The sequence below is a fragment of the Chiroxiphia lanceolata genome, chromosome 11 (assembly GCF_009829145.1).
Source record: "Chiroxiphia lanceolata isolate bChiLan1 chromosome 11, bChiLan1.pri, whole genome shotgun sequence".
NCBI lineage: Eukaryota > Metazoa > Chordata > Aves > Passeriformes > Pipridae > Chiroxiphia > Chiroxiphia lanceolata.
The window spans coordinates 9,567,747-9,592,872 of record NC_045647.1 but is presented as its reverse complement, the minus strand read 5'-3'; the positions used below and the strand labels follow the sequence as shown (position 1 = coordinate 9,592,872).

General features: G+C 64.9%; 2 protein-coding genes across 2 annotated transcripts; both read left to right on the top strand.

Annotated features, from left to right (window-relative positions):
* Nucleotides 1–1,178: 1,178 nt before the first annotated feature.
* Nucleotides 1,179–14,374, top strand: LOC116792145 (laminin subunit beta-2-like). Its single transcript, XM_032698849.1, has 35 exons — nt 1,179–1,315; nt 2,013–2,087; nt 2,577–2,752; nt 2,857–2,980; nt 3,079–3,152; nt 3,254–3,442; nt 3,513–3,576; nt 3,651–3,856; nt 3,935–4,055; nt 4,293–4,481; nt 4,608–4,787; nt 5,209–5,321; nt 5,439–5,518; nt 5,760–5,916; nt 6,089–6,241; nt 6,342–6,500; nt 6,587–6,708; nt 7,027–7,147; nt 7,625–7,811; nt 8,026–8,169; nt 8,625–8,856; nt 9,282–9,445; nt 9,534–9,758; nt 10,104–10,318; nt 10,404–10,500; nt 10,924–11,302; nt 11,384–11,568; nt 11,643–11,872; nt 11,958–12,161; nt 12,556–12,715; nt 12,801–13,008; nt 13,098–13,239; nt 13,532–13,708; nt 13,803–13,959; nt 14,113–14,374. Exons 2-35 carry the CDS (start codon nt 2,057–2,059, stop codon nt 14,244–14,246), a joined length of 5,499 nt encoding a protein of 1,832 aa, XP_032554740.1. The 5' UTR covers nt 1,179–1,315; nt 2,013–2,056; the 3' UTR covers nt 14,247–14,374.
* Nucleotides 14,375–14,549: 175 nt separating this feature from the next.
* On the top strand, nt 14,550–24,867 carry LAMB2 (laminin subunit beta 2). Its single transcript, XM_032698851.1, has 33 exons — nt 14,550–14,762; nt 14,927–15,090; nt 15,178–15,313; nt 15,505–15,578; nt 15,686–15,874; nt 15,950–16,013; nt 16,926–17,128; nt 17,217–17,337; nt 17,639–17,827; nt 17,913–18,092; nt 18,169–18,281; nt 18,370–18,449; nt 18,527–18,662; nt 18,823–18,978; nt 19,090–19,217; nt 19,299–19,416; nt 19,532–19,724; nt 19,799–19,942; nt 20,050–20,281; nt 20,357–20,520; nt 20,599–20,823; nt 21,373–21,587; nt 21,678–21,774; nt 21,843–22,215; nt 22,287–22,471; nt 22,548–22,789; nt 22,857–23,060; nt 23,153–23,297; nt 23,586–23,793; nt 23,867–24,008; nt 24,116–24,292; nt 24,362–24,521; nt 24,598–24,867. Exons 1-33 carry the CDS (start codon nt 14,705–14,707, stop codon nt 24,732–24,734), a joined length of 5,352 nt encoding a protein of 1,783 aa, XP_032554742.1. The 5' UTR covers nt 14,550–14,704; the 3' UTR covers nt 24,735–24,867.
* The last annotated feature ends 259 nt before the right edge of the window (nt 24,868–25,126 follow it).

Genomic DNA, 25,126 nt, shown 5'->3' with positions numbered 1-25,126 from the left:
GGGCTCCCGGTACCGCTGCTGGAGATGTGCCCTGAAGAGGCACAGATGGGCCTGTGCAGTGCAGGGCGAGTCCCAGCTGGGCTGCCTGTCTCAGCAGACCCACATGCTGCACAACTGGGCACAGCAGCCCTGTGGGAATGCTGTGCCGACTCCTGGCCAGCCGAAGGACAGGGCACTGCTGTACCATGCATGGGCCACTGCCAGTGTGTACCTGGCCTCTGCCTCACCTTGGCTAAACCTCGGTGCGGGCAGGTCCCTCCCCTCGCCTGGCACGGCTGCTGGAGGAGGAGACAGGCACTGACTGCCCTCCTCCAGGAACAGCAGCCGAGCCCAGCCCGAGCCCAGTGGGCCCTCGACTCCGCAGTCTACCTGAGCCACCAGCCACCCACCCAGAACCCCAGGCCCCACAGGCACAGGTAGGAGCCAGCATGCTGGAGGGGAGCCCCTGGGCACGGCACAACCCCAGTGCATGGCACAGCCCTTGGCACATGGCACAGCCCCATGGCACAGCCCTGGGTGCCGGCAACTGGCATGAGACAGCACGCAAGGAAGGGACTGTGGGGTCTTTTGGCAGAGGAGGGCTGGGTACCCCCAGTCCTGCTGTGCACTTCCTGGGGTTGATGTGTGTTGGACTTTGCCCAGGGAGCCGTGGCGGTGGGGAGGGCTGGGTCCACTGGGAGGGATGTTCCCAGCCAGCAGCATGGTGCCTGTGTCCGGGTGAGCTCCTGGTGAGGCAGACGTCCGGCACGGCTCCACCCTGCAGCGTAACCGTGCCTTTGCCACGGGGCATCCCCAGGTGGGGCAAAGAACGGTGCTGTGACCCCTGCGCAGCTGTGCCAGCCAGTTCCTGGAGCATCAGGCACCCATCCCTCCATGCCGCCCCACACGCCTTACTGCCAGTGGCAGCAGGCGCGTTCCTGCCACACCGTGCCGGGAGCCCAGGGAACGCGGTGTCTCTGGCTCGCCGGCCCACGACGCGCCCTATTGTCTGCCGGCGGGGCCCACCGTGCCGCCCAGGGGCTGGGGCGTGCCCGGGCTGCCGACGCCTGGCCGGCCAGGCTTCCACGGGCGGGCAGGCGGCAGGGGCCTCCAGGCAGAAGGAATCGGCAGTGACATTCCCGTAGCCTGGAGACCGCCGTCCCTTTCAGCGGGCAGCCCATTTGAATAAGAATCGTGCACGGGGAAGGGGGGCCACCAGCCGCCATCCCATCGCTGCCCTTGCCCCGGCTCATTTCTGCGCACCCAGCTCGGGGGCAGCGAGTCCTGCTCGCCCTCGCCCCTGGCCTTGGTCCCGCTGGACGCTGCAGGACACCAGGTACCGGGGGTTCGCGCGGCTCGGGGACCCTCGTGCCAGCACGTGGCTCTGCACCACCTCACCCACCGCCCTGGCGTGGCTTCGAGCGGGGTGGGTGCTGGGACAGTGTTGCAGCTCCCCCCGCAGCCCCGAGCCCTCCTGCCCGGGGCTGACTCCGTGCAGGGACAGAAGAGATGTGTTTGGGCAGAGCCGGGGCCAGGCTTTGATCCAGCTCTTGCAAGGCTGGGAGCGGGAGGTACCGGGAGAGAAGGAAGCACAAAAGGCAGCTCCAGCCTAAATTTAACAGTGGGACCCCAGCCAGCGTCAGGGACGCCCTCGCCCAGCCGGCTCCAGCACTCCTGGCTCCCCTCCCAGGCTGGCCCTGGCCCGGCACTGGTACCCCCCAGGGACACTAGTGATATTCGAAAGGATGGATCTGTCCTGAGCTGGGCAGGATGGAGCATGGCACAGTTTGTGCCAGGTCAGGGGGTGTGCAGCACAGCTGGGTACCCGGGTCTGTATGCCACAGCCCCCCAGGGCCATGCACTGGGGCACGACTTTGGGACCCAATTGTCCCACCTGATCCCAATTCCCAGTGTTGTGCCCAGGAAGCACCATCATGCTGGGGTGGGAGGGTTGCCCCCTGGACTGCATGGTTGTGCCAGAGCCAGGAGAGGCCAGGCGCCAGGCACGCTAAGCCGTACCCTGCACCCTGCAGCAGTGCCATCTCCTTGTTCCCCCCGGCTGATCCCGTGGCTGTCCATGGACCTCCTGGTGCTCACTCTCCTCCTGGGTAAGCACTGGCCTCAGTGGCCCCCTGTGTACTTGCGGTGCTGTGGTTCAGGGACCCCAGCCTGGGCAGAGGGTGTTGGGCAGTGGGAGTGGTGGCAATGGCAATGCTCCCTGACCATCAGCAGCCAGGGCCTGACTGCCACAAAACCCAGCAAGGAATCTGGGCTGCGCTAAGCCCTGTTGGGATTAACAGGCGCCTGACCCGGCTCCTGACTCCCCCCGGCACCGCTTGGTGCCCTGGGGCTGCCCAGGCCCCCAGGAGCATAGGCAGCCCAGCCCCCCAGTCACCCTGCTCCCTGCCCTGGTCACGAGGCCCCAGCGCTGCTGCCAGCACCTTTCCGGATCATGGAGCTTCGTGCTGCATCAGTGGGTCAGGATGCAGGGATGGGACGGGATGGGACGGCTGGGGGTGGGGTGAGTGCGTGGAGGAGCTGAGGGTGCACAGGGGCCCTGGCACAGTCCCCAGCCTGTGCCCTCATGCTCTCTGCAGCAGGGGGACTGGCAGTAGGGGGCTGGGAGGAACCTGACCTGAGCCACGGCTGCACTCGCGGGAGCTGCTACCCGGCCACTGGGAACCTGCTGGTGGGGCGAGCCGCCCGCCTGAGTGCCACCTCCACCTGCGGGTTGGATGGGCCCCAGGAGTACTGCATCGTCAGCCACCTCCAGGTGAGCCCACCTGGCCCCAGCACGGCTCCGGCACAGGCCCACAGAGCTGGGCAGTGGTGCAGCCTCCAGTCACCCATCCCTGATGGTGCTGCTCCGCGGCACAGGACTCAGAGAAATGCTTCACCTGCGACTCACGGGACCCATCCCTGCCTGAGAGCCACCGCATTGAGAACGTCATCTACCTGAGTGGCCCCCACGACCAGCGGACCTGGTGGCAGTCGGAGAATGGTGAGGCTGGGGCAGTAGTGGGGTTGCCCCATGTGTGTGTGCATTGGGGCTGCGTGGCCATGGGGGTCTTCCCCAATCTCAGCCATCTGTCTGCCCAGGCGTTGAGCATGTCAGCATCCGCCTGGACCTGGAGGGCGAGTTCCACTTCACCCACCTCATCATGAAGTTTAAGGTGTGTCTGGGCACACGGGTGCCTGGGATGGGGTGGAATGAGACAAGATGGACCCCCAGGGGCTGTGGGGCTGGCCCCTGTCCCATTTCAGTGTCCTGCAGACCTTCCGCCCTGCGGCCATGCTGGTGGAGCGCTCAGCCGACTTCGGGCGCACCTGGAAGGTCTATCGCTACTTTGCCTACAACTGCTCCAAGCTCTTCCCTGGCATCCCCAGCCAGCCCTCAGGGCTTGTGGATGAGGTGCTGTGTGACCAGCGCTACTCTGAGATTGAGCCCTCCAGCCACGGGGAGGTGCGTGGGGACAGGGTGATGCAGAGGGGGTCTGGGTGGTATGGGATCACCCATCCCTTCCTCCTTACAGGTCATCTTCAAGGTGCTGGACCCCTCCATCCCTGTGGCAGATCCCTACAGCCCGGACATCCAGGGTGTGTGGCCGGGGGTGTCGGGGGAGTGGAGCTGGTTGGCACCAGGGCAGGTCCTGACAGCAATGCCCCCCCAGACTTGCTGCGTGTCACCAACCTGCGGGTGAACCTCACCAAGCTGCACACGCTGGGGGACAACCTGCTGGACTCGCGGCGGGAGGTGCTGCACAAGTACTACTACGCTGTGGATGAACTGGTGCTGCGCGGGAGCTGCTTCTGCCATGGCCACGCTGCCCACTGCGCCCCGGCACCTGGCGCTCCAACGCCCTCCGTCCCTGGCACGGTGAGATGCATGCATGTACCAGCACGGCACGGTGCCCATGGGACCCAGCAGCCATACTGAGCCAGGTGCTCCCCCCAGATCCACGGACGCTGTGTCTGCGAGCACCACACGCAGGGGCTGAACTGTGAGCGCTGCGAGGACTTCTACCACGACCTGCCCTGGCGCCCGGCCGAGGGCTCCAGCACCAACGCCTGTCGCCGTGAGTGCCCACGCTGGCACCAACTCCTGTCACAGTGATCCTGGTGTTGGGGCTGGGAGGCTGCACTGTGCCAGGGGGTTTGGGATGCTGCAGGCTGTAGTTTGGGGAGGTTTGAGGTTGTGGTGGCTGCATATCAGGGTAAGGGGAGTCCAGGCTGGGGAGATTTGGCACTGGGGGTGCTGCCTGCCAGGTGGGAACTAGGGTGCCACATGCTGTGCCATGGTGCCGTCCCCACAGGCTGCGACTGCAACGAGCATTCGCAGCGGTGCCACTTCGACATGGCCGTGTTCCTGGCCACGGGGAACACCAGCGGGGCCGTGTGTGACGACTGCCAGCACAACACCATGGGCCGCCACTGCCACCTCTGCAAACCCTTCTACTACCGGCACCCTCGCTCCGACATCCGCGCCCCCACTGCCTGTGCCCGTGAGTGCTCTGGGACCCTGGCCCCACTGCTTGTCCTGGCCCCATGGCTCCTGTTGCCACCAGCCTTGGCCCCATGGCTCCTGGTGCTGGCAGCCACAGCTCCCCATGGTCTCTCTCTCTTGGCAGCGTGTGACTGTGACCCAGCGGGCTCGCTGGATGGAGGTGCCTGCGATGGGCACACAGATGTGGCGCTGGGCATGATCGCAGGGCAGTGCCGCTGCAAGGAGAATGTGGCCGGTCCCCGCTGTGACCGCTGCCGGCACGGTGCCTATGGCCTCAGCCATGGAGACCCACTGGGCTGCCAGCGTGAGCTGAGACCCAGGGATGGGTGTGGGAGGATGTGGGGTGGAGGGATGGGGGTAGAGGGATGATGGAGGGGTGTGGATGAAGGCTTGAGGAGGCAGGAATGGGGGATGAAGGGGTGGTGATTGAGAAATGGGGATGGGTTGTATGAGGATGGAGGGAGGAAGATGGAGGGATGGAGGTGAAGGGATGGTGATGGAGGGATGAGGATGGAAGGATCTGGGATAGAGGCATGGAAATGGAGGGATGTGTGATGGAGGGATGGGAATGGAAGGACTGAGGACGGAGGAATGGGGCCAGAGAGATGGGGATGGAGGGGTGAGGGATGAAAGGACATGGGATGGGGAAGGACGACCATGAAGCCCATGGGCTGTGGTCCCACATGGCAGCCTCCCACATATGCACTTGCATGTGCGGGGGGCAGCGTGCCGGTGTGACCCGCGGGGCACGGTGATGGGCAGCTCCCCGTGTGACCCCATCAGTGGGGATTGCTACTGTAAACGCTTCGTGGCCGGGCGCTCCTGCAGCCAGTGCGTGGTGAGTGCCCCAGCCTGTCCCACACCATGCACCATGCCCCTGACTCTCCCCAACCCCACGGCTACCCCCAGGGCTGGGCTAGCCCCACACATCCCTACATGTCCCTCCTCACTGCAGCCTGAGTTCTGGGGCCTGAGCTACGACCTGGGGGGATGCCGGCCCTGCGCCTGTGACTTCGGGGGAGCCTACAGCAACCGGTGGGGCCTAGCACAGAACCTGGAGGGGCATGGAATGGGATGGGAGTGGGGACAGGGCTGGGAGTGACACATGGTGGGGAGGGATGGGGATATTGGTGGAGGGATGGGGACAGGGCTGGGAAGATAGAGGGGACTGGTATGGAGTAAGGGAGGGAGGGATCTCCATCCCCAGAGATGGAGGGATGGATGAGGACAAAGCCAGACAGGAGGACAGATGGAGGGACAGGATGGTTGCCCCCAGGTGCTCCATGGAGGACGGGGCTTGTCCCTGCCGTCCCCACATCATGGGGCGGCAGTGTGACCAGGTACAACCCGGCTTCTTCTGCGCCCCCCTCGACTACTACACCTACGAGGCTGAGCAGGCCACCGGCCATGGCCACAGCCACCCCCAGCTCCCGGTGAGTCTTTTTGGGAGTCCCTGTGCTTGTGCATGGCTGTCACTGTGCACCATGCTCCATGCATGGCTGTCACCCTGTCATGCATGTGGCTGTCACCATGCCCTGTGCATGGCTATCCTTGTGCATGGCTGTCCCTGTGCATGGCCACCATCCCCTGACCCCGTCCCTGCAGGGTGCCATCCGGGCAGAGGTGCCTCAGGACTGTCTGGAGTACAACACTAGGGAGTCAGGGGGGCGGAAGGGACGCTCACGGCACCAGCGCAGCTCCCCCCGTGCCCCCCAGCTCCGCATCCCCTTGCGCCGCAGCCGCCAACAGCCCCCCAAGGTGAGCCCTGGGGTGGTGGGAGAGGGCACAGCCGGGCACTGTGGGGCAGGGGCAGTCTGGGGGCAGAGCCTGGGCCAAGCTGTGCCGGTGCCCTGCCCAGCCGGACGTGGAGGAGGTGGTGCGGGACAGTGCTGGGCACATGGTGACGTGGACAGGCTTGGGGTTCGCCCGAGTGCGGGACGGGGCTGGCCTGACCTTCCTCATGGACAACGTGCCCTACCCAATGGACTACGAGCTGCTCATCCGCTACGAGCCTGAGGTGAGCACGGCCACGGCCGCGGCCACAGTGTGTACGGCCCGGCACGACACGGCACAGCCCTGACGCTACCTCACCTGTCGCCACAGTCAACTGAGGACTGGGAGGTCGTGGTCAGTGTCAGCTCCCGGGTGTTGCCCACCAGCCCTCGCTGTGGGAACCTGCTGCCCTCCGAGCAGATGTACCGTGAGAGCCTGCCCCACAGCCAGAGGTGGGATGGGATGGGATGGGATAGGATGGGATGGGATGGGATGGGATGGGATGGGATGGGATGGGATGGGATGGGATGGGATGGGATGGGGTGGGGTGGGATGGAGGTGGGGACAAGGATCGGGACAGGACAGGGACAAGGACAGCCCTACCACACTCCCAGAACTGAGGGATGGGGATGGGATGGAAACAGGGACAATCCTACCACACAGGTGAGGGATGGGGACAGGGACAAGGAAGGCGGTTAGGTCCTGCTGCTGTCCCCTTGCTGTCCCCATGGCCCCGCTGTGCCCATGCCCTGACACCTGACTCTGTACAGGTATGTGCTGCTGTCCCGGCCCTTCTGCTTTGAGCCCAGCACCCCCTACGAAGTGACCATGCGGCTTCAGCGGGCTGGTGTCACCCAGCGCCACCCCGGCGCCTTCATCCTCATTGACTCGGTGAGGGGGGTCCCACTGCACCCCGTGCCTGGGGCTTGGCAGGGGTGGGGTGATGGGCAGAGATGGGGGACCACAGGCTGGGCTGGGCAGTGACCCCGCTCTGGAGATGTACATGGGATGAGGATGAGGTAGAATGAGGAGGGAATGGGACGGGATGAGATGGGATGGGATGGGGTGGGGATGTTGATGGAGAAGGGGATACCAATGATACTGGGATTTTGACAGAGTTGGAGTTGGCACAGAGATGTCAGTGTGGAAGGGTATAAGGAAGTCTTTGGGGATAGGAATTAGTATGGGAGTATCAATGGGTTTGGGGATGTCAGTGGAACTTCAGCTGTTGATGGAGCTGAGTGGTTGAGCCTCCAGCAGGATCAGGGCTGTACTGGGGCAGATGGATCCGTCTTGGTGGCAGGGGCCAGGTCTCGCAGTGGGGGCTGTCTGTGCCCCCCAGCCCCCTCTCCTCTCCCCTTCCCACAGTTGGTGCTCCTGCCACGGGTGTTGGAGTTGCCGGGTTTCCACGGGGCAGAGGCAGCAGCGCGCCAGGAGGAGCTGGAGCGATACCGGTGCCTGGAGGTGTTTCACATGGCCCCCCCACACCCCTTGGCCCAGGCCTGCACCCGCCTGGTCTGCAGCGTCTCGGCCCTGATGCACGGCGGGGCACTGCGTGAGTGGGGACCCTGTGGGGATGGGACCGAGGAGTGGGCAAGGTGGAGCCCTGCCCAGGGCAGTGGGTCAGGATGTGGCCATGCCCGTGGCAGGGTGGGCAGGACAACAGTGACAGGGCATCAGTAGGTGTGGGAAGGTGCAGCAGAGTGCAGGTAGGTGTGGGCAGGTGCAGAGAGGGCAGCCCTGGCCCCATGCTGGTCCTGCTCCTGCAGCCTGCCAGTGCGACCCACAGGGCTCCCGCAGCAGCGAGTGCCAGGTCCAGGGTGGGCAGTGCGAGTGCAAGCCCCACGTCGTCGGCCGACGCTGCAACCGCTGCGCCCCAGGCAGCTACGGCTTCGGGCCCCAGGGATGCAGCCGTAAGTGGTGGGATCTGCGTCTGCCAGGGATCCCTGTCCCTCCTGTCTGTCTCTGTCCAGCCATCAGTTCTCTGTTCACTGCCTTGTTCACTTGTCTGTACATTTGTCCATCCATGCATGTGTCCATCTCAGCTCTGTTGTCCTGCAGCCCATCCCAGTTCCCCCCTCCATCCATCCATCCACTCATCCATCCATCCATCCATCCATCCATCCATCCATCCATCCATTCATCCATCCATCCATCCATCCATCCATCCACCTGAGCCCCCTGTGGACGCTGTCCTGCCTGGCACTCACTTGACTGTCTGTCCACTGATGTTCTTGTGGACCTGTGTGTCCACATGAGCCCTTCTGTGCCACAGTCCTTGGGGTTGGTGCTGGTCCCCTGCCTGTCTGTCTGTCCATCCCTATGTCCCTGCATCCCTGTGCCTGACTGGAGCCGTGCTGCCCCACAGCCTGCATCTGCTCCCCGGAGGGCTCGGTCTCCCAGCTGTGTGACGCAGTGAGCGGGCAGTGCCAGTGCCAGTCTGGTGCTGTGGGCCGGCAGTGTGACCAGTGCCAGCCCGGCCACTGGGGCTTCCCTGCCTGCCGGCCCTGCCAGTGCAACGGGCACGCTGAGGAGTGTGACCCTCGCACAGGCACCTGCCTGCGCTGCCGCGACCACACGGATGGACGACACTGTGAGAGGTGAGCCAGGGCCAAGGGGAGGGGATGGCATGGCATGGTGTGGTGTGGTGTGTGATGTGGCATGGAATGGGATAGATACAATGAGATAGGATAGAATGAGATATGATGATATGGGATATGTTGGAATGGGGGGATGGGATGAGATGGGATGGGGTAGGGTGGGATGAGATGGGATGCGGTAGGGTAGTATAGGATGGGGTGGGATGGATATAATTGGATATAGGATGGATGGGATGGGATGGGATGGGATGGGATGGGATGGGATGGGATGGGATGGGATGGATGAGATTGAAATGGAATGGAATGGGATAGGATGAGATTTGATGGTATGGGATACAATGGAATGAGATGGGATGGATGGGATGGTGGGATGGTATATGATGGCTGTGATGGATCCACTGGGCACTCATCCCTTGTCCTTGCAGGTGCCAGGATGGTTACTATGGGAATCCCGTGCTGGGCTCGGGCCAGCAGTGCCGGCCCTGCCCCTGTCCTGGCTACCCCGGCACACGGCACTACCACGGGAGCTCCTGCCACGCCAATGAGGAGACCCACCACATTATCTGCCTCTGCGCACCTGGATACGCAGGTGAGGGGAAGAGCGGGCACGGTGCAGCGGGGACCACCCAGCACTGGAGCTGCAGGACCCCAGCACCTACAGCCCGAACTTTCCACAGGGCCCCGCTGCGACCGCTGCTCCCCTGGCTACTTTGGGGCTCCAGAGATGGAGGGGGGCATGTGCCGGCCCTGCCAGTGCAACAACAACATCGACACCAGCGACCCGGGGGGCTGCGACCCTCGCACGGGGCAGTGCCTGCGCTGCCTGTACCACACTGCCGGGCCTCACTGTGCCCAGTGCCAGCCTGGCTACTATGGCAATGCCCTGCAGCGCAGCTGCCGGCGTGAGCAGGGCAGGGGGCTCTGAGGCGTTTGGGTTAGGGGAATTGGGCTGAAGCAAGGGCTTGGGGTGGGGATGAGGCTTGTGGCTGTGGTTGGGTGTAGAGTGATTGGGGTTGTGCAGGGCAGCGGGGTTGGGCAGAATTTTGCGGTGGGGGGGGGGTTTGGGGCTTGGGGGTCAGGGCCAGGTGAGGTTTGGGGCTGTGCCTGGGTTGGGGCTGGGCAGGGGACAGGGATTGGGATTGGTAGGGGTGTTGAGCCTGTGCATGGGTTTTGGGGCCAGGCAGATCTGGGGTGTTGGGGTCAGCAGGGCACTGCTGAGCCCCAAGTGGATGCCCGCCCTCCTGCAGGCTGCGGCTGTGACCCGCGGGGCACACTGGCCTCACACTGTGCCAATGGCACCTGTGCCTGTGACCGTGGCACGGGAGCCTGCACCTGCCGGCCCAACGTTGTGGGCAAGAGCTGCGACCGCTGTGCACCGCAATTCTGGAGCTTGGGAGGTCCAGGGGGCTGCGAGCCCTGTGACTGCCACCCCATACATGCCTTGTACCCTGTCTGTGACACGGTGAGTTCCCTGGCACCCTGGCATGGCTCCAGTGCCCTCCCAGGGCCTGGTGAGCCACCCACTGAGCACAGCACTGTTGCTACAGGTGACAGGGCAGTGTCAGTGCCGGCCCGGGTTCGGGGGCCGTGTCTGCTCCCAGTGCCAGGAGCACCACTGGGGAGACCCTGAGCAGGAGTGCCGAGGTGGGGGCACACTCCAGGGGCTGGGGCTGTGGGGGCTCCGGAGACATGAGTTTTGGGGGGAATCTGGATGCATGATGAGACTCTGGGACGTGGGTGGAGACTCTGAACGTGGAACACTGGGGACACAAGGGATTCAGGAGATCTTGGAGACATGGTGGGACCCTGGGGGCACAGAAGACCTTGGTGACACAGTGGGATGCTGGGGACATGGTGGGACCCTGAGGACATGGGGAGTCTGTGGGACCATGGAAGACTCAGGGGACCCTGAGTACATGGTGGGACTATGGGGACATGGGAGACCCTGGGCATAGATGGGACTCTGGAGACACAGGGGAATATGGTGGGATGCTGGGAACATGGTGCCACTCTGGGGGCATGGGTGTCTGTGGGGAGGCCGGGACACACATCTGACTGTCTCTGCAGCCTGTGAGTGTGAGCCGCTGGGTGCTGAGAGCCCACAGTGCGAGCAGAACAGCGGGCAGTGCCAGTGCCGGCTGGGATTTGGGGGGCTGCACTGTGACCGCTGCCAGCGGGGCTACCAGGAGCCTTTCCCCCACTGCTCGCCCTGCCACCCCTGCTTCGGGCGCTGGGACCCGGCCGTGGGCAGCCTGCGGGACGGGCTGCGGCGCCTTGGGGCGCAGGTGCAGGCCCTGAGGGAGGGGGGATCCGCGCTCCCACTCAGCCCTCGTCGCCTGAGGGAGCTGGAGGAGGCCCTGGGACGTGTGGAACGACTGCTGGGTGAAGCGGACAACCCCAGTAGCCCCCTCCTCAGTGGACTGCCTGGGCAGCTGGACGGCACTAGGCAAGTGTGCGCATTGGGCTCGTGTGGGGGGACCCTCCTTTTGTCCCCCAAAAAAGTTTAAGACCCCATCCCCACCCAAAGAATGGAGCTGGACAACTTCTGGAGGCACCTCCAAGAGCTGGAACAACATCTGGACCAGTTGGCGCAGGCAGATGTGCGGCACCATGACCAGCTAGCTGGGCTGAGCCACAAGCTGGGGGGTCTCAACCGAACCACCTCCCATCTCCAAATCCTCCTTGGCACCGTAGCAACGACTGGATTCAGCGGTAAGAGCATCTGGTAAGGATTGGAGGGGTTGGTGGCAGCCATCCTGGCCAAACCCTGACACCAGCACCCTCAGAGTCTTACCGCAGCATCCTGGCATCGGCGGAGGCCTCGCGGCAGGCAGAGGTGGTGGCCAATGGCACAGCTGGTGAGCTGAGCAGGTCACAGGCGACGCGGCGGGCAGCTGAGCGGGCATTGCGGCAGCGGGGCGATGCTTTCCGCCGTGGCACAGCCGCAGCACGGAAATCCTTGCGGGAGGCACAGAAACGGGTGATGGGACTCAGCATTGCCAGGATCAATGAGAAGGTGAGAGCAGGACTGGTGGGAGTGGCATGGGGGTCTCTCCCCATGTGGTGTTGAGCTGCCATCTGCACCATTGGCATCATCACAGATATGTGGGGCACCCGGAGACCGGAGCTGCAAGCACGCACCTTGTGGAGGAGCCTTGTGCCGAGACAGTGACGGCACACGGCGTTGCGGTGGCACGGGTTGTGCAGGGGCATTGCCCATCTCAGCTCGAGCCCTGAGCAGCGCCCGTAATGCCTCACAGCAGTTGGAGGTGGCATTAGGGCAGCTGGGTGTTGTGGCACAGAAGGTAGGAGTGGTGGCTCCATGACACTTTCTGGGGTCCCCTTGTGACCCTTTTACATGGCCTGCTTGTACCCTTTCCATGACACTTTGATGTGCCCTTCCATGTTCTGTTTGTGCCCTTTCCATGTCCCTCGGTATGTCCCCTTCTATGCCCTCCTTGTGCCCTTTCCATGCCCCCAAGGATATTAGCCCTTGGTGTCCCTCTTATGCCCCTTCACAACTGCCCCTTGTGCCACCTGTGTGCCCACTTAGGCCACTGCTGCACCCTCTGTATGTCCCTTTGCACCCTCCTTCCATGCTCCCTTGCAGGCCCCCATCTTGTCCCCGCACATGTAACCTCATGCCCCCTGGTCACCCCCATGCCCCCTCCCTGGGGCTTCCCTGTGCCCCCCGCTCAGCCGGCTGCCCCCCAGATGCAGGAGGTGCAGGAGCTGGCACGGGGGGCACGGAGCTGGGCGGAGGAGGCACTGGGGCGCTCACAGGCTGCCCGCAGCCGCGCGGAGGAGGCGACGGCCCAGCTACGGGATTTCATCCGTCGAATCAAGGCCTTCCTGGCAGGTAGTGCCAGCACCAGGTGGGCACGTGATAATGGTGGGGCTCAGTGCGCCCGCCCTGAGCCCACTCTCCTCCCCTGTCCCTGCAGAGGAGGGAGCCGACCCAGGCAGCATCGAGCTGGTGGCCCAGCAGGTGCTGAACATCTCCCTGCCCAGCAGCCCCAGTCGGATCCAGGAGCTGCTGTGGGAGATGCGGGAGAGCATCAGCCAGCTGGAGGGGGTTGATGCAGTGCTCAATGGCACGGCGGAGGGGCTGGTCATGGCACAGGGTCTGCTGGCGCGGGGACAGGAGGCCAGGTGAGTTATGAGGGATATGCCAAGGTGGGCAGGGCATGGGGTCAGTCCCCCAGCCCTGGCAGGGGCTGGAGCTGCCCATGCTGCCACAGGGAGCGAGCAGAAGGTGTGAGGGATGAGCTGGTGGAGACACAGCAGGCACTGGAGGTGGCACGGGCTCAGGCAACGGCAGCAGGGAGTGCCCTGCAGAGCGCCAGGAATGCCATCCGGGCAGCTGAGAACAAAGCCAGGGAGGTAAGGGGCACCAGCTGGGGAGTGGAGCCAATTCCACCAGCATGGCCGGGAGTGGGGATGCTGTTTTGGGCATGCTGGGGACAACCGGGTTGGTGCTGTGGGGGCACACTGGGAGCAATAGGGTTGGTACTGTGGACAGCAAGACTGATGCCTTAGGCACATCATAGATAGGGAGGCTGGTACTGGGGGAATGGCGGGGGGCGGGTGCCATGTGTTCACCAGGGCAGTGGGCCCAGCACCATGGGTGTGGCAGTTGCCGTGCCTGCCTCAGCCGGTGTCTGTGCCTGCCCAGGCGGAGCGCAAGCTGCAGGCCCTGGACGCCAAGGAGACACGGGCACAGCGGCGGCTGCGGGAGCTGGCACAGCGCGTCACTACCCTGCAGGAGCGTGGCCAGAATGTTCGCCACATGGCCCAGCAAGCCAAGGATGGGGCACAGCGTGCCACCTCCACCTCGGGGTCACTCAGCCAGGTGAGCTCCAGCCCTGCTTGGCCATGGTGTGGCACCAAGTAGGGACAGAGTGCTAGGGGTGCTTAGCCTCACTATCCTGCCCTTGTGCCACCAGGACCTGGCGCGCGTGACGCAGCGCTACGTGTTGCTGAAGAACCGGGTGAGAGTGCTGGATGGGGTATCTGATGGGGCCCTGCAGCGTGTGACACAGCTGACAACAGAGGCCCGAAACCTCCTGGACAAGGCCAGCAACAGCAAGAGGAAGCTGGAAGGTGAGGGGGAGAACATGGTGGGGGACATTCTGAACCATCTCCTTGTGTGTCTCCCTGTGTCCCCCTGGGCCCATCCCACCTGGTGGCCCAGGAGTGATGCGGGCTGGTGACATGGTGGTGGGCTGCACCATGACCGTGTCCCCTGTCCTGCAGACCTGGAGCAGCGCTTTGGGGCCAACGAGCAGGCAATGGCAGCAAAGGTGACACAACTGCAGGAGTTGGAGCAGCAGGTCTCGGGACTGCTGCAGGAGATCCGCGAGAGGGCCAACGCTTATGCCACCTGCTAGGGACCATCGACGGGGTCGGGGGCCGGTCCTGCCCCGCAGCCTCCCGCCGGTCCCCGAGCTCGGAGGTCCCATCCACTCCACAGGCGCCTATAGCGCGGGCGCGCCTGCAAATAAAGCCCTAAACTGTGTGTGCCTGTGTCCGGTGCCTTCTGCCTTCCCCTGCCTCCTGCCTCCCCCCGCTCCTGCCTCCTGTATTCTCCCGCCTGCCCCGGCCGCTTCGCTCCCCCGCTCCCCACTCCGGCTGGGATCCGCCCCGCGCTTTCCGCACAGCCCCGAGCGCTGCGCCTGCCGCCCAGTTCGGAGGGGCCGGGAGGGACCGGGACGGGGCCGGGGACGGGACTGGGAACGGGATCGAGTACGGGAACCGGCGGGTCGGGACGGGACGGGACCGCCGGGCACCTGCCGAGCGCCCCCTTTGCGCGCCTTTTGCGCCCCTTTCCGCCCCGTCGCGCCCCGCGATGCGGAGCCCGGTGAAGCGGAGCCCCGCCGCCCTCCTGCTGCTGCCTCTGCTGGCCGGTGAGTCCGCGCCCCCCGCCCAGCGGGGCCGGTGGGTGCCGGGGTCCGGTCCGGCCCCGCAGCCCCGTTTCCGGGCGACCGCGGAAGGGGCCCCGGGCGCGGCGGGGGGAGCCCCGGCCCCCCCCTTTGCCCCGCGGCGCCCTGAGCCACCCGCCGCCCCGCAGGGCTGGGGGGGGGCCTAGCCCCCGATTCCCCCCAGGGCTGTGCCCGCGGCAGCTGCTACCCGGCCACCGGGGACCTGTTGGTGGGGCGAGCCGCCAGCCTGAGTGCCACCTCCACCTGCGGGCTGCGCCGGCCCCAGCCCTACTGCATTGTCAGCCACCTCCAGGTGAGTGGGACGGGGACTGGGGGCACTGGGCGGGGATGTGGGTCACGGGACAGGGCTGAGGACACACGCTGAGCCTCCCACTCGCAGGAGGAGAAAAAGTGCTTCATCTGCGACTCGCGACGGCCCTATGATGCCCGCACCAACACCAACAGCCACCGCATCGAGAACGTGGTCACCAGCTTCGCCCCCCGTCCCAAGAAAGCCTGGTGGCAGTCGGAGAATGGTGAGCAGTGGGTGGGGGTGGCAGGGCATCCTGTCCTGTCCCGGGGGGCTCTCTTTCCCTTCCTCCCACGCTGAGGAAGTGTGACTCAGCCGGCGGCCACGGCCGCACCCCTGGACCACGGCCGGGTGGGGGGGACGAGCCCCAGGGAGCCACGGGTGGGTGCTCCCAGCAATCACACCTGTCATCCCCAGGTGTGGAGCACGTCAGCATCCAGCTGGACCTGGAGGCCGAGTTCCACTTCACCCACCTCATCATGACCTTCAAGGTGGGTCCCAACATTTAGGGTACCCAGGCTGGGTTGGGATGGGATGGGATGAGACAGGCCCCTGAGGGCTGTGGGGCTGGCCCCCGTCCCACCTGGGTGTCTTGCAGACCTTCCGCCCTGCGGCCATGCTGGTGGAGCGCTCGGCCGACTTTGGGCGCACCTGGAAGGTCTATCGCTACTTTGCCTACGACTGCACTGCCTCCTTCCCCCACGTCCCCCATGGGCCCCCACGCCGCATCGATGATGTCGTCTGTGAGTCCCGCTACTCTGACATCGAGCCCTCCACTGAGGGAGAGGTGAGGCCCCGGCAGCACTCCAGGAGGGTTGAGGGACCCCCTGTTCTCTCCTCACCACCTTGCTGTCCACCCTAGGTGATCTACCGAGTGTTGGACCCTGCCATCCCCATCCGGGACCCCTACAGCCCCTCCATCCAGAGTGAGTCGCCAGCCCTGGGCTCCTGCCTGGCTGCTCTATTTTGGGCGCAGCTATTTTGGCTGTTCTTTCCCTGCTCTGAGCCTCACAGTGGGGTCAGGGCCTGATCCAGCCCTGATCAGCCCTGATCCAGCAGCAGCTCGGGCCCCTCCTGCACCCTGCCCTGTGGGAGCAGCTAAAGGTCAGGCTGTATTGGGTCAAGTGGAGGGGGATGGTTGTGCCATGGCTGCACCCAGTGCTGAGCAGCAGCCGCAGTGCAAGATGGGGAGTCATGCTGGGCACAAGATGCAGTGGGTTAATCACCCAAGGCTAAATTTAGACTGGGAGCAGGAGGGGAGGAATCTGCAGGGCAGGGCTTCTGGGAAGCTGCAGTTCTGGGGAGCTGTCCTTTCCTGCCAGGGCCCCCAGGCTGCATCCATCAGGGACAGCTGTCTCCTGGGCACAACCCCCAGTGGTGAGTGTCCCACCACCCATAAAGGTGCTGTGCCCAGGGCATTGTTCTCTACTCGTGGGGTCCCAGCCTCTACAGAGGATCTGCTGGGGTGTGCAGAGCCCTGGCCCACACACAGGCAGACTGTGCACAGCCACGTGCATGGGAGTTGAACCCCTGCAGTTACATACAGCCCAATCTGGCCACGTGCAACCACATGCCTGTGAGCCAAACCATGCACAGCCCTGGGCCAATACACTGTGATGTAAAAAACCACAACAGCCCAGCCTGGATAGCAGCCCTGCAAAGACACCCCATGCCGTGCACAGCCCACCCCAGCCATGCCCAAGCCATGCCCAGCTCCTCTGAACCGCCCACAGCCCGCTATGCCATGCACAGCCCAGCCCAGCTGTGCCCGGCAGAGGTGAGGTGTGCATGGGTGTGCCCAGCCATGCCATGCCAACACGAGTCTCTCCCTGCCGCAGACTTGCTGCGCGTCACCAACCTGCGGGTGAACCTTACCAAGCTGCACACGCTGGGGGACGACCTGCTGGACTCGCGGCGGGAGATCCGGGAGAAGTACTACTACGCGCTCTACGAGCTGGTGATGCGTGGGAACTGCTTCTGCTACGGGCATGCCTCTGAGTGTGCCCCGCTCAGTGGGGCACCTGCCACCGCCGACGGCATGGTAGGGCGAGCCAGCCCCGCGTGCCCTGCTGGAGCTGGGTAGCTGCGCTGCCTAGTTCTGTAGCCCCTGACCCGTGGCATCCTGACAGGTGCATGGGCGCTGTGTCTGCAAGCACCACACGCAGGGGCTGAACTGCGAGCGCTGCGAGGACTTCTACCACGACCTGCCCTGGCGCCCGGCCGAGGGCTCCAGCACCAACGCCTGTCGCCGTGAGTGCCCACATTGGCACCAGCTCCTGGCACAGTGATCCTGGTGTTGGGGCTGGGAGGCTGCACTGTACCAGGGGTTTTGGGATGCTGCATGGTGGATGTGGTTGAGTGGAGAGTGGCATCCTGCAGACAGGCCAGGAGGTTTTGGGGTGCTGCATGCTGTAGTTGGGGAGGTTTGAGGTTGTTCTGGCTGCATATCAGGGTAAGGGGAGTCCAAACTGAGGAGGTTTGGCACTGCAGGTGCTACCTGCCAGGTGGGGGCTGGGGTGCCACGTGCCATGCTGCGGTGCTGTCCCCGCAGGCTGCGACTGCAACGAGCACTCACGGCGGTGCCACTTCGACATGGCCGTGTTCCTGGCCACGGGGAACACCAGCGGGGCTGTGTGTGATGACTGCCAGCACAACACCATGGGCCGCCGCTGCCACCTCTGCAAACCCTTCTACTACAAGGACCCCACCAAGGACCTGCGGGACCCTGCGGTGTGCCGAGGTCAGTGGCAGGGGGTGTGATGTGGGGCAGGCTCTGCAGGGTGGTGCTATGGTGGTCACGGTGCTGACTCTCTCTGCACCCCCAGCCTGTGACTGCGACCCTGAGGGCTCTCTGGATGGTGGGCTGTGCGACGGAGCTGATGACCCAGCCAGGGGGCTGATTGCAGGGCAGTGCCGCTGCAAGGAGCATGTGGCTGGTCCCCGCTGTGACCGCTGCAAACCTGGCTTCTTCGGCCTCAGCACCGAAAACCCGCAGGGCTGCCAGCGTAGGTACCCGGGTGGCACCCACTGGGGGCAAGTGTGTGGTTTGGCATTGCTGCACAATGCTGGCTTTCTGTGCAGGGTGCCACTGTGACCCCCGTGGCACGGTGGCCCATGGCAGCCGGTGTGACCCTGTTAGCGGGGAGTGCTTCTGCAAGCGGCTGGTGACGGGGCACAACTGCAACCAGTGCCTGGTGAGTGGGGCTGTGCTGGGGCCCATGCACAGTTCTCGGTGCTGTAGCATCACAGCTGGGCACTCCCTGACACCCTTGCCTTCTGCAGCCCGAGCACTGGGGGCTGAGCCATGACCTCCAGGGCTGCCGGCCCTGTGACTGCGATGTGGGAGGTGCCCGCAACAACCTGTGAGTCTTTGTGGGGATGCAGGGGGCAAGGGGCATCCCTGACAGCATCACGGTTGATGGTGCTGCTGGGGTACCAGGTGTGCCATGGAGACAGGGCAGTGCCAGTGTCGCAGCCACGTGATGGGACGGCAGTGTGAACAGGTGGAGCCTGGTTTCTACTACATCAATCTGGACCATTACACCTACGAGGCTGAGGATGCTCGGCTGCATCAGGTAAGGCATGAAAGTGTCCCTGGGGAGGACATCAGGCAATGAGTGCCCCTTTGCAGGGTCCCTAAGCCAGCAGTGGTCTGCCTTGCTGTCCAGGGCAGAGCAGTGTCTGCTGGCCAAGGCAATTTTTAGTGTCCCATCTCACAACCCCCACTTGCACCAGGGCTCAGTGGTGGAGCGTGAACCCCCCACAGACCGCCCAGCTTCATGGACGGGGACAGGTTTTGCCCGCATGTTGGAAGGTGGCTGGCTGGAGTTTCATGTGAGTGACGTACCTTTCTCCACCGAGTATGATGTGATCATCCGCTATGAACCCCAGGTGAGCACCACATGGTGAAGCCTGTGATGGAGCGTATTTCCAGACTGGGAGGTGGTGGTGGGAAGTGCCAGACCATGAGGCTTTTTGACACTGCCTCTTCTTTTCTGGCAGCACCCGGAGGCCTGGCAGGAGGTGAGGCTGAAGGTGCTGCGTCCCAGCCCTGTCTCTGCCAGCAGCCCTTGTGGAAACACCATCCCAGCCGATGACCAGCTCTCCACCAGCCTCCCCTCTGGTGCCAGGTGAGTGTCTTGCTGGGGCTGGGCTGTGCTGGGGCTCAGTGGAGGCACATGGCTGCCCTTGCTCTGCTTTGCCACCACCAGGTATGTGGTGCTGCCCCAGCCTGTCTGTCTGGAGAAGGGTGTCTCCTACACCATCCGCCTGGAGCTGGGCTGTGCTGCTGCACGGAAGGATCCCACCGCCAGCGTGCTTATTGATTCGGTGAGGGGCAGACAGGCAGTGGGATGAGGGACAGCAACCCTTGAGGGGGACAGGATGCAGCAATAGGGGGACATGGGAAGAGAGGGGCATGACATCCTATTGACTCGCCCCCCAGCTGGTGCTCCTGCCCCGTTACTCCTCACTGGAGATGTTTATTGCGGGTGACCCCAGCTCCATGAAGCACCGAGAGACCTTCGAGCGGTACCGCTGTGCCCAGACATTCCACGCTGCAGGCCCCTCGCCTGTGGCCGAGCCCTGCTCCAGCCTCCTGCACAGCCTCTCGGCCATCCTGCATGACGGGGCGCTGCGTGAGTACAGCCCTGTGCCCTGACCTAAGCCCCATCCCACATCAGCCAACACTGACCCTGCTCTCTGCCCGCAGCCTGCCTCTGCGATCCTCAGGGCTCGCTCAGCGCTGAGTGCCAGCCCCAGGGTGGGCAATGCCAGTGTAAACCCAATGTCATGGGACGGCGCTGTGACCGCTGCTCCCCGGGAACCTTCAGCTTCGGGCCAGGCGGGTGCCGACGTGAGTGCCAGCTGGGCAAGGAGCCTGGGCACACCAGGTCTGGGGGTGCTGGGAGGGGATGCTCTCTGCAGCCCAGGGGCAGACGCCATGTGTGCTGTGCCTTCCAGCGTGCCAGTGCAGCCACGAGGGTTCAGTGAGCACTGTCTGCGACAGCACCACAGGGCAGTGCCCCTGCCGTGAGGGTGCCCATGGACCACGCTGTGACCGCTGCCAACCTGGCCACTGGGGCTTCCCCTTCTGCCGGCCCTGCCAGTGCAATGGGCACGCTGAGAACTGCGACCCTCGGACGGGCAGCTGCCTGCGCTGCCGTGACCACACAGACGGGGAGAGGTGCCAGAGGTAGGTGGGGTATGTGCCCAGACCAGGGCAGGGTGCTGCCAGCAGCCCCGGCCCCTGCTGACCTCCTGCCCACAGATGTGCAGCCGGGCACTTTGGGAACCCAGCGCTGGGCTCTGGGCAGCACTGCCGGCCCTGCCCCTGTCCTGACGGGCCCAGCACCCCCCGCCACTTTGCTGCCTCCTGCTACCAGGACAGCCGCTCTCAGCAGGTTGTCTGCCACTGCAGCCCTGGATACACAGGTGGGTGCACCCACAGCATGCTCAGTGCCCTTGAGAGTCCCCCACCCCCGGGCACTGCCCAGCACTCTGTGCCCACAGGTCCGCGCTGTGACGAGTGTGCCCCTGGGTACTATGGGGACCCACTGCAGCCTGGTGGGCGCTGCCTGCCCTGCCAGTGTCACGATAACATCGACGTGACGGACCCTGAGGCGTGTGACCGGCGCACAGGGCAGTGCCTGCGCTGCCTCTACAACACGGCAGGGCCACACTGTGCTGAGTGCCAGCCCGGCTATTACGGAGATGCCACACGGCACAGCTGCAGGCGTAAGTACCCACTGCCACATCAAGACAGACTTGCCCCCAGCATCTGGCACATCCCTGGGGACCATGTGCACCCATGGCTGCCCTTGCTTGTGCACAGTGCTGTGGGGTCCCTGCAGCTCTCAGCCGTCTCCTCTGCCCAGGCCCAGCATTGTGGCCCCATCCCTGTCCCCATGCCCAACTTGCTCCATCCCATCTATATCCTCATTCCATGCCCATTCTTGTCCCTACTGCCATCTCATTCCCACTGTCATCCATCTGTCCCCATACCATCCTTATTCCATCTCTATCCCGACCCCGTCACATCTCTATTCCATCCCTATCAGTGGTCCTCATGCTGCTCTCATTCCTCCCAGCTCCATCCAGTCCCCACCCCATCCCTGCCCATTCTCTGTCTCCATCCTACCTTCACCCTTATCCATCGCCATCCCATCCCTGCCTGTTTCCCCAATTCAATCCTCAGTTTCATCCCCATCTCTGTACTCATCCTGTCCCCATCCCCTCCCAATCTTCCTCCCATCCCTGTCCCCACTTAGTGCTTGTTGGTTCCAGGTTGCTCCTGCAACCCCCTGGGCACCGATGCCAGCACCTGTGGGCCCCAGCAGTGCCACTGCGACAGGCACAGCGGGCAGTGCCACTGCTTGCCCAACGTGGAGGGTCAGAGCTGCGACCGCTGCAGTCCCAACTTCTGGAACCTGGCCAGCAGGCAGGGCTGTCAGCCCTGTGCCTGCCACCCCCAGCACGCACTGTCACCTGCCTGCAACCAGGTGAGACACAACGGGGATAAAGGACAGGGGGATGGGATGAGGCTGGGAGTGCCCTGCAGCAGTGCCAGCCCCAGCCATGCTGTCTGTCAGTTCACAGGGCAGTGCTCCTGCCGGCCAGGCTTTGGGGGCCGGACTTGCACCGACTGCCAGGAGCACCACTGGGGTGACCCGCGGCAGCAGTGCCGAGGTGAGAGCTGGTGCCAGCAGGGGGACCACAGCGGGCCCCGTGGCACACTGACACCACTCTCCCTGCAGCTTGTGACTGCGACCCCCGTGGTGTAGCCAGTGCCCAGTGCCACCGCAGCAGTGGCCACTGCGACTGCCGGCCTGGCATCTCTGGAGTCCGCTGTGACCAGTGTGCCCGAGGGTTTTCTGGTACCTTTCCTGCCTGCCAGCCTTGCCACCCCTGCTTCGGGGACTGGGACCGTGTGGTGCAGGACCTGGCTGCCCGTGCCCGGGCGCTGGCACAGCGGGCCAGCCTCCTGCAGCACACCGGGGCCGCCGGCGCCTTTGAGAGCACCTTCCGACGGCTGGAGGAGAACCTGGCCACCGTGCGTGACGTGGTGGCCACCCGCAATGCCACCGCCGCTACCGCTGCCCACTTGACACATGCCACAGAAGGGCTGCGGTGAGCACCTGGCACCGGGCATGGCTCCCAGGGTGGCCCCAGGGGCGGGTGGTCACCCCTTTCCCTTGCAGGCGGCAGATCGAGGAGGCAACGGAGAGGCTGACGCGGTTGGAGGGGGAGCTGACGGCTGCTCAGGATGCCAACTTCAATGCCAGCCACGTGCTGAACGCCGTGGACCGGGGTGCCCGCTCCCTCAACCACAGCCTGCAGGACCTGGAGCAGCGGCTACACGCCCTCAAGACCTCAAATTTCCTCGGTGAGCCACACCACAGAGCCAGGCTGGGGTGATGGGGCTGTGGCCGGCCGTCTGACAGTGCTCCTGCTGCCCTCAGGTGCCTATGACAGCATCCGCCAGTTCTTTGGGGAGTCGCGGGAGGCCGAGCGCCGGGCAGATGCCTCCACCCGCGCCATGCCCAGCCCCATCAGCACCTCGGCAGCCACCCGTCACCGCACAGAGCAGCTCCTGGCCAGCCACCGGGATGACTTTAATCGCTACAATGCGGCCAGTCGGCGGGCACTGATGGACCTGGCAGAGCGGGCACAGGCGCTGAGCCTGCAGACGCTCAACGAGAAGGTGGGATGCAGGGATGGGACCAGGGGGATGGCTCTCAGAGCTGCCCTGATCCCACACTGCCTTGCAGGTTTGTGGTGTGGTGGGCAATGTGCCCTGCGCTGAGAGCCCTTGTGGGGGTGCTGGGTGCCAGGATGAGGATGGGGGACGACGCTGTGGGGGTCTGAGCTGTGGTGGAGCCGTGTCCAAGGCTGACAGTGCGCTGGATCGGGCACACCATGCCCAGGAGGAGCTGCGGCAGGCTGGCAGCGACATGGCCCAGCTCTCCCACAAGGTGTGTGGCACACAGGTGGTGGTGGGAGCAGGCGGCACAGCCATGCGCCCCACCTCTTGGGGCTGGCACCGAGGGTCTCTGCCCATGCTCAGGTGGCTGAGGCCAAGGGGAAGGCAGATGAGGCTCGGATGAGAGCACAGGCAGCCCTGGACAAGGCGAACCAGACCAGGGCCCGAGTGGAGAGCTCCAACAAGGAGCTGCGGGAGCTAATCAGCCATGTCAAGACCTTCCTGAGCCGTGAGTGCCGGCATGCCGGGAGGGTTGGGCCCCCTGCCCTGTGCTGTGGGGCTCTGCATTTGCACCACACTGCGCTGACCCTGCACCGCACCACACTGTATGGTCCCCATGCTGTGGCTGTGCCACCCCTGCCCCACACTGCATTGCATGGTCTCTGCCCTGCCCCAACCATCCTGTGCCCTCCAACCATCTCCTGTCCCCTGCCCTCTGCTCCCTCTGCCGCTCAGTCTGCCTGTCCCTTCAACCCTGGGGTGCTGCAGGGGACACACTGACTGCTCCCACCCACAGAGGAGGGGGCTGACCCTGAGAGCATCGAGGTGGTGGCCAGCCGGGTGCTGGAGCTGTCGCTCCCAGCCGCCCCGGCCCAGATCCACCGCCTGGCTGAGGAGATCAAGACTCGAGTGCGCAGCCTGGCCAGTGTGGACGCCATCCTGGAGCAGACAGCCGGTGATGTGCGTCGGGCTGGGCAGCTGCTGCAGGATGCCCAGCGGGCCAGGTGAGCCCAGGGATGTGGGGGTGCAGTCCCCCCCAGCGCAGGCTGGTGCTGAGGCCTTGCCATCCGGCTGTAGGTCGCGGGCAGAGGGTGTGCGGGGCACAGCCGAGGCGGTGCGGCAGGCGCTGGAGGAGGCGCGGCAGGCCCAGGGCATGGCCGAGCAGGCACTGCAGCAGGCTGCCGGTGACATCCAGCACAGCGAGAGAACCCTTGGCACAGTAAGAGCCCTGTCCCCGCCACCACAGCCCCGCGGGAATGCTCAGGGCCCCATCCCCACTGTGCGGGCATTCTGACCACACCAGTCCCCTGTGCCACTCTTCCCTAGATGCAGACCCAGACGGGGAGTGCAGAGCGGCAGCTGGCAGGCGCCATGGAGCACATTGGGCTCCTGGACAGACAGACGGACGCCCTGAAGGTGAAACGTGCCAACAACAGCCTGGCAGCTGCACGCGCCCAGGAGGCAGCGAGCATCGCACGGGACCGTGCCGGCGAGGCCAAGCAGGTGGGTGGGGGCACGGAGGGCAGCAGGGGTACTCCGAGGGTCCCACTGACCAGCCTCGCTGCCCAGCAGGTGCTGGAGGGGCCGCTGCGGGACCGGTACCGGGTGGCTCAGGAGATGGTGGAGCACCGGGCGCAGGGAGCACGGCAGGCGGGCAGCCGGGCACAGCAGCTGCGGGACGAGGCCGCGGGGCTGCTGCAGGATGCCCAGGGCAAGCTGCAGCGGCTGCGAGGTGAGGCCAGGGCAGGAGGTTGGGGGGTTGCAGTGGCAGGGTGACGGGCTGACCTATGTCCCCCCTGTCCCTGCAGTGCTGGAGGAGGAGTACGAGCGGAATGAGCGGGTGCTGGATGCCAAGGCAGCCCAGCTGGGTGGACTAGAGGCCAGGATGAGGGAGGTGCTGGACACCATCAACCAGCAGGTCCAAATCTACAACACCTGCCAGTGATCCCCCGGAGGGGCCTGCACCTCCTCGCTGGAGCCCCCAGCCTTGCCCCCCAGCCTCTGCCTACCCCAGCAGTGGTGGGCAGGGTGGGGGCTGCGGGGCACCCCCGTGTGAATAAATTTACAGAGCAAGACCACCTCCCCTCCGCCCCGTGCCGTGGGCCTTGTGTCCTCCCCGGGGGCCCACGGCGGCTTCTCTCGGGGTGGGAGCTGCTCGTCTGCAGGCGTGGGGCACTGCGGGGCTTGGGGTCGGGCGGTGGGGCCGGGGGCTGGCTGTGACATTGGGGACACACTCGGATTGGCACGGACCGGCCTGGGACCACTGCGGATCAGACGCGGCACCCCCACGGACCGGACCGGGACCCACGGCCAGGATCGGGCCCCCCCCGTTGCCAT

Bases quoted from the DNA above. Each gene is read 5' to 3' on its own strand.
- LOC116792145 (XM_032698849.1), top strand. From the start codon at position 2,057: ATGGACCTCCTGGTGCTCACTCTCCTCCTGG. The intron at 2,981-3,078 runs GTGAGGCTGGGG...CTGTCTGCCCAG, and splicing joins CTGGTGGCAGTCGGAGAATG to GCGTTGAGCATGTCAGCATC. The intron at 6,242-6,341 runs GTGAGCCCTGGG...TGCCCTGCCCAG, and splicing joins GCCGCCAACAGCCCCCCAAG to CCGGACGTGGAGGAGGTGGT.
- LAMB2 (XM_032698851.1), top strand. From the start codon at position 14,705: ATGCGGAGCCCGGTGAAGCGGAGCCCCGCCGCCCTCCTGCTGCTGCCT. The intron at 21,775-21,842 runs GTGAGAGCTGGT...CTCTCCCTGCAG, and splicing joins CCCGCGGCAGCAGTGCCGAG to CTTGTGACTGCGACCCCCGT. The intron at 23,061-23,152 runs GTGTGTGGCACA...GCCCATGCTCAG, and splicing joins TGGCCCAGCTCTCCCACAAG to GTGGCTGAGGCCAAGGGGAA.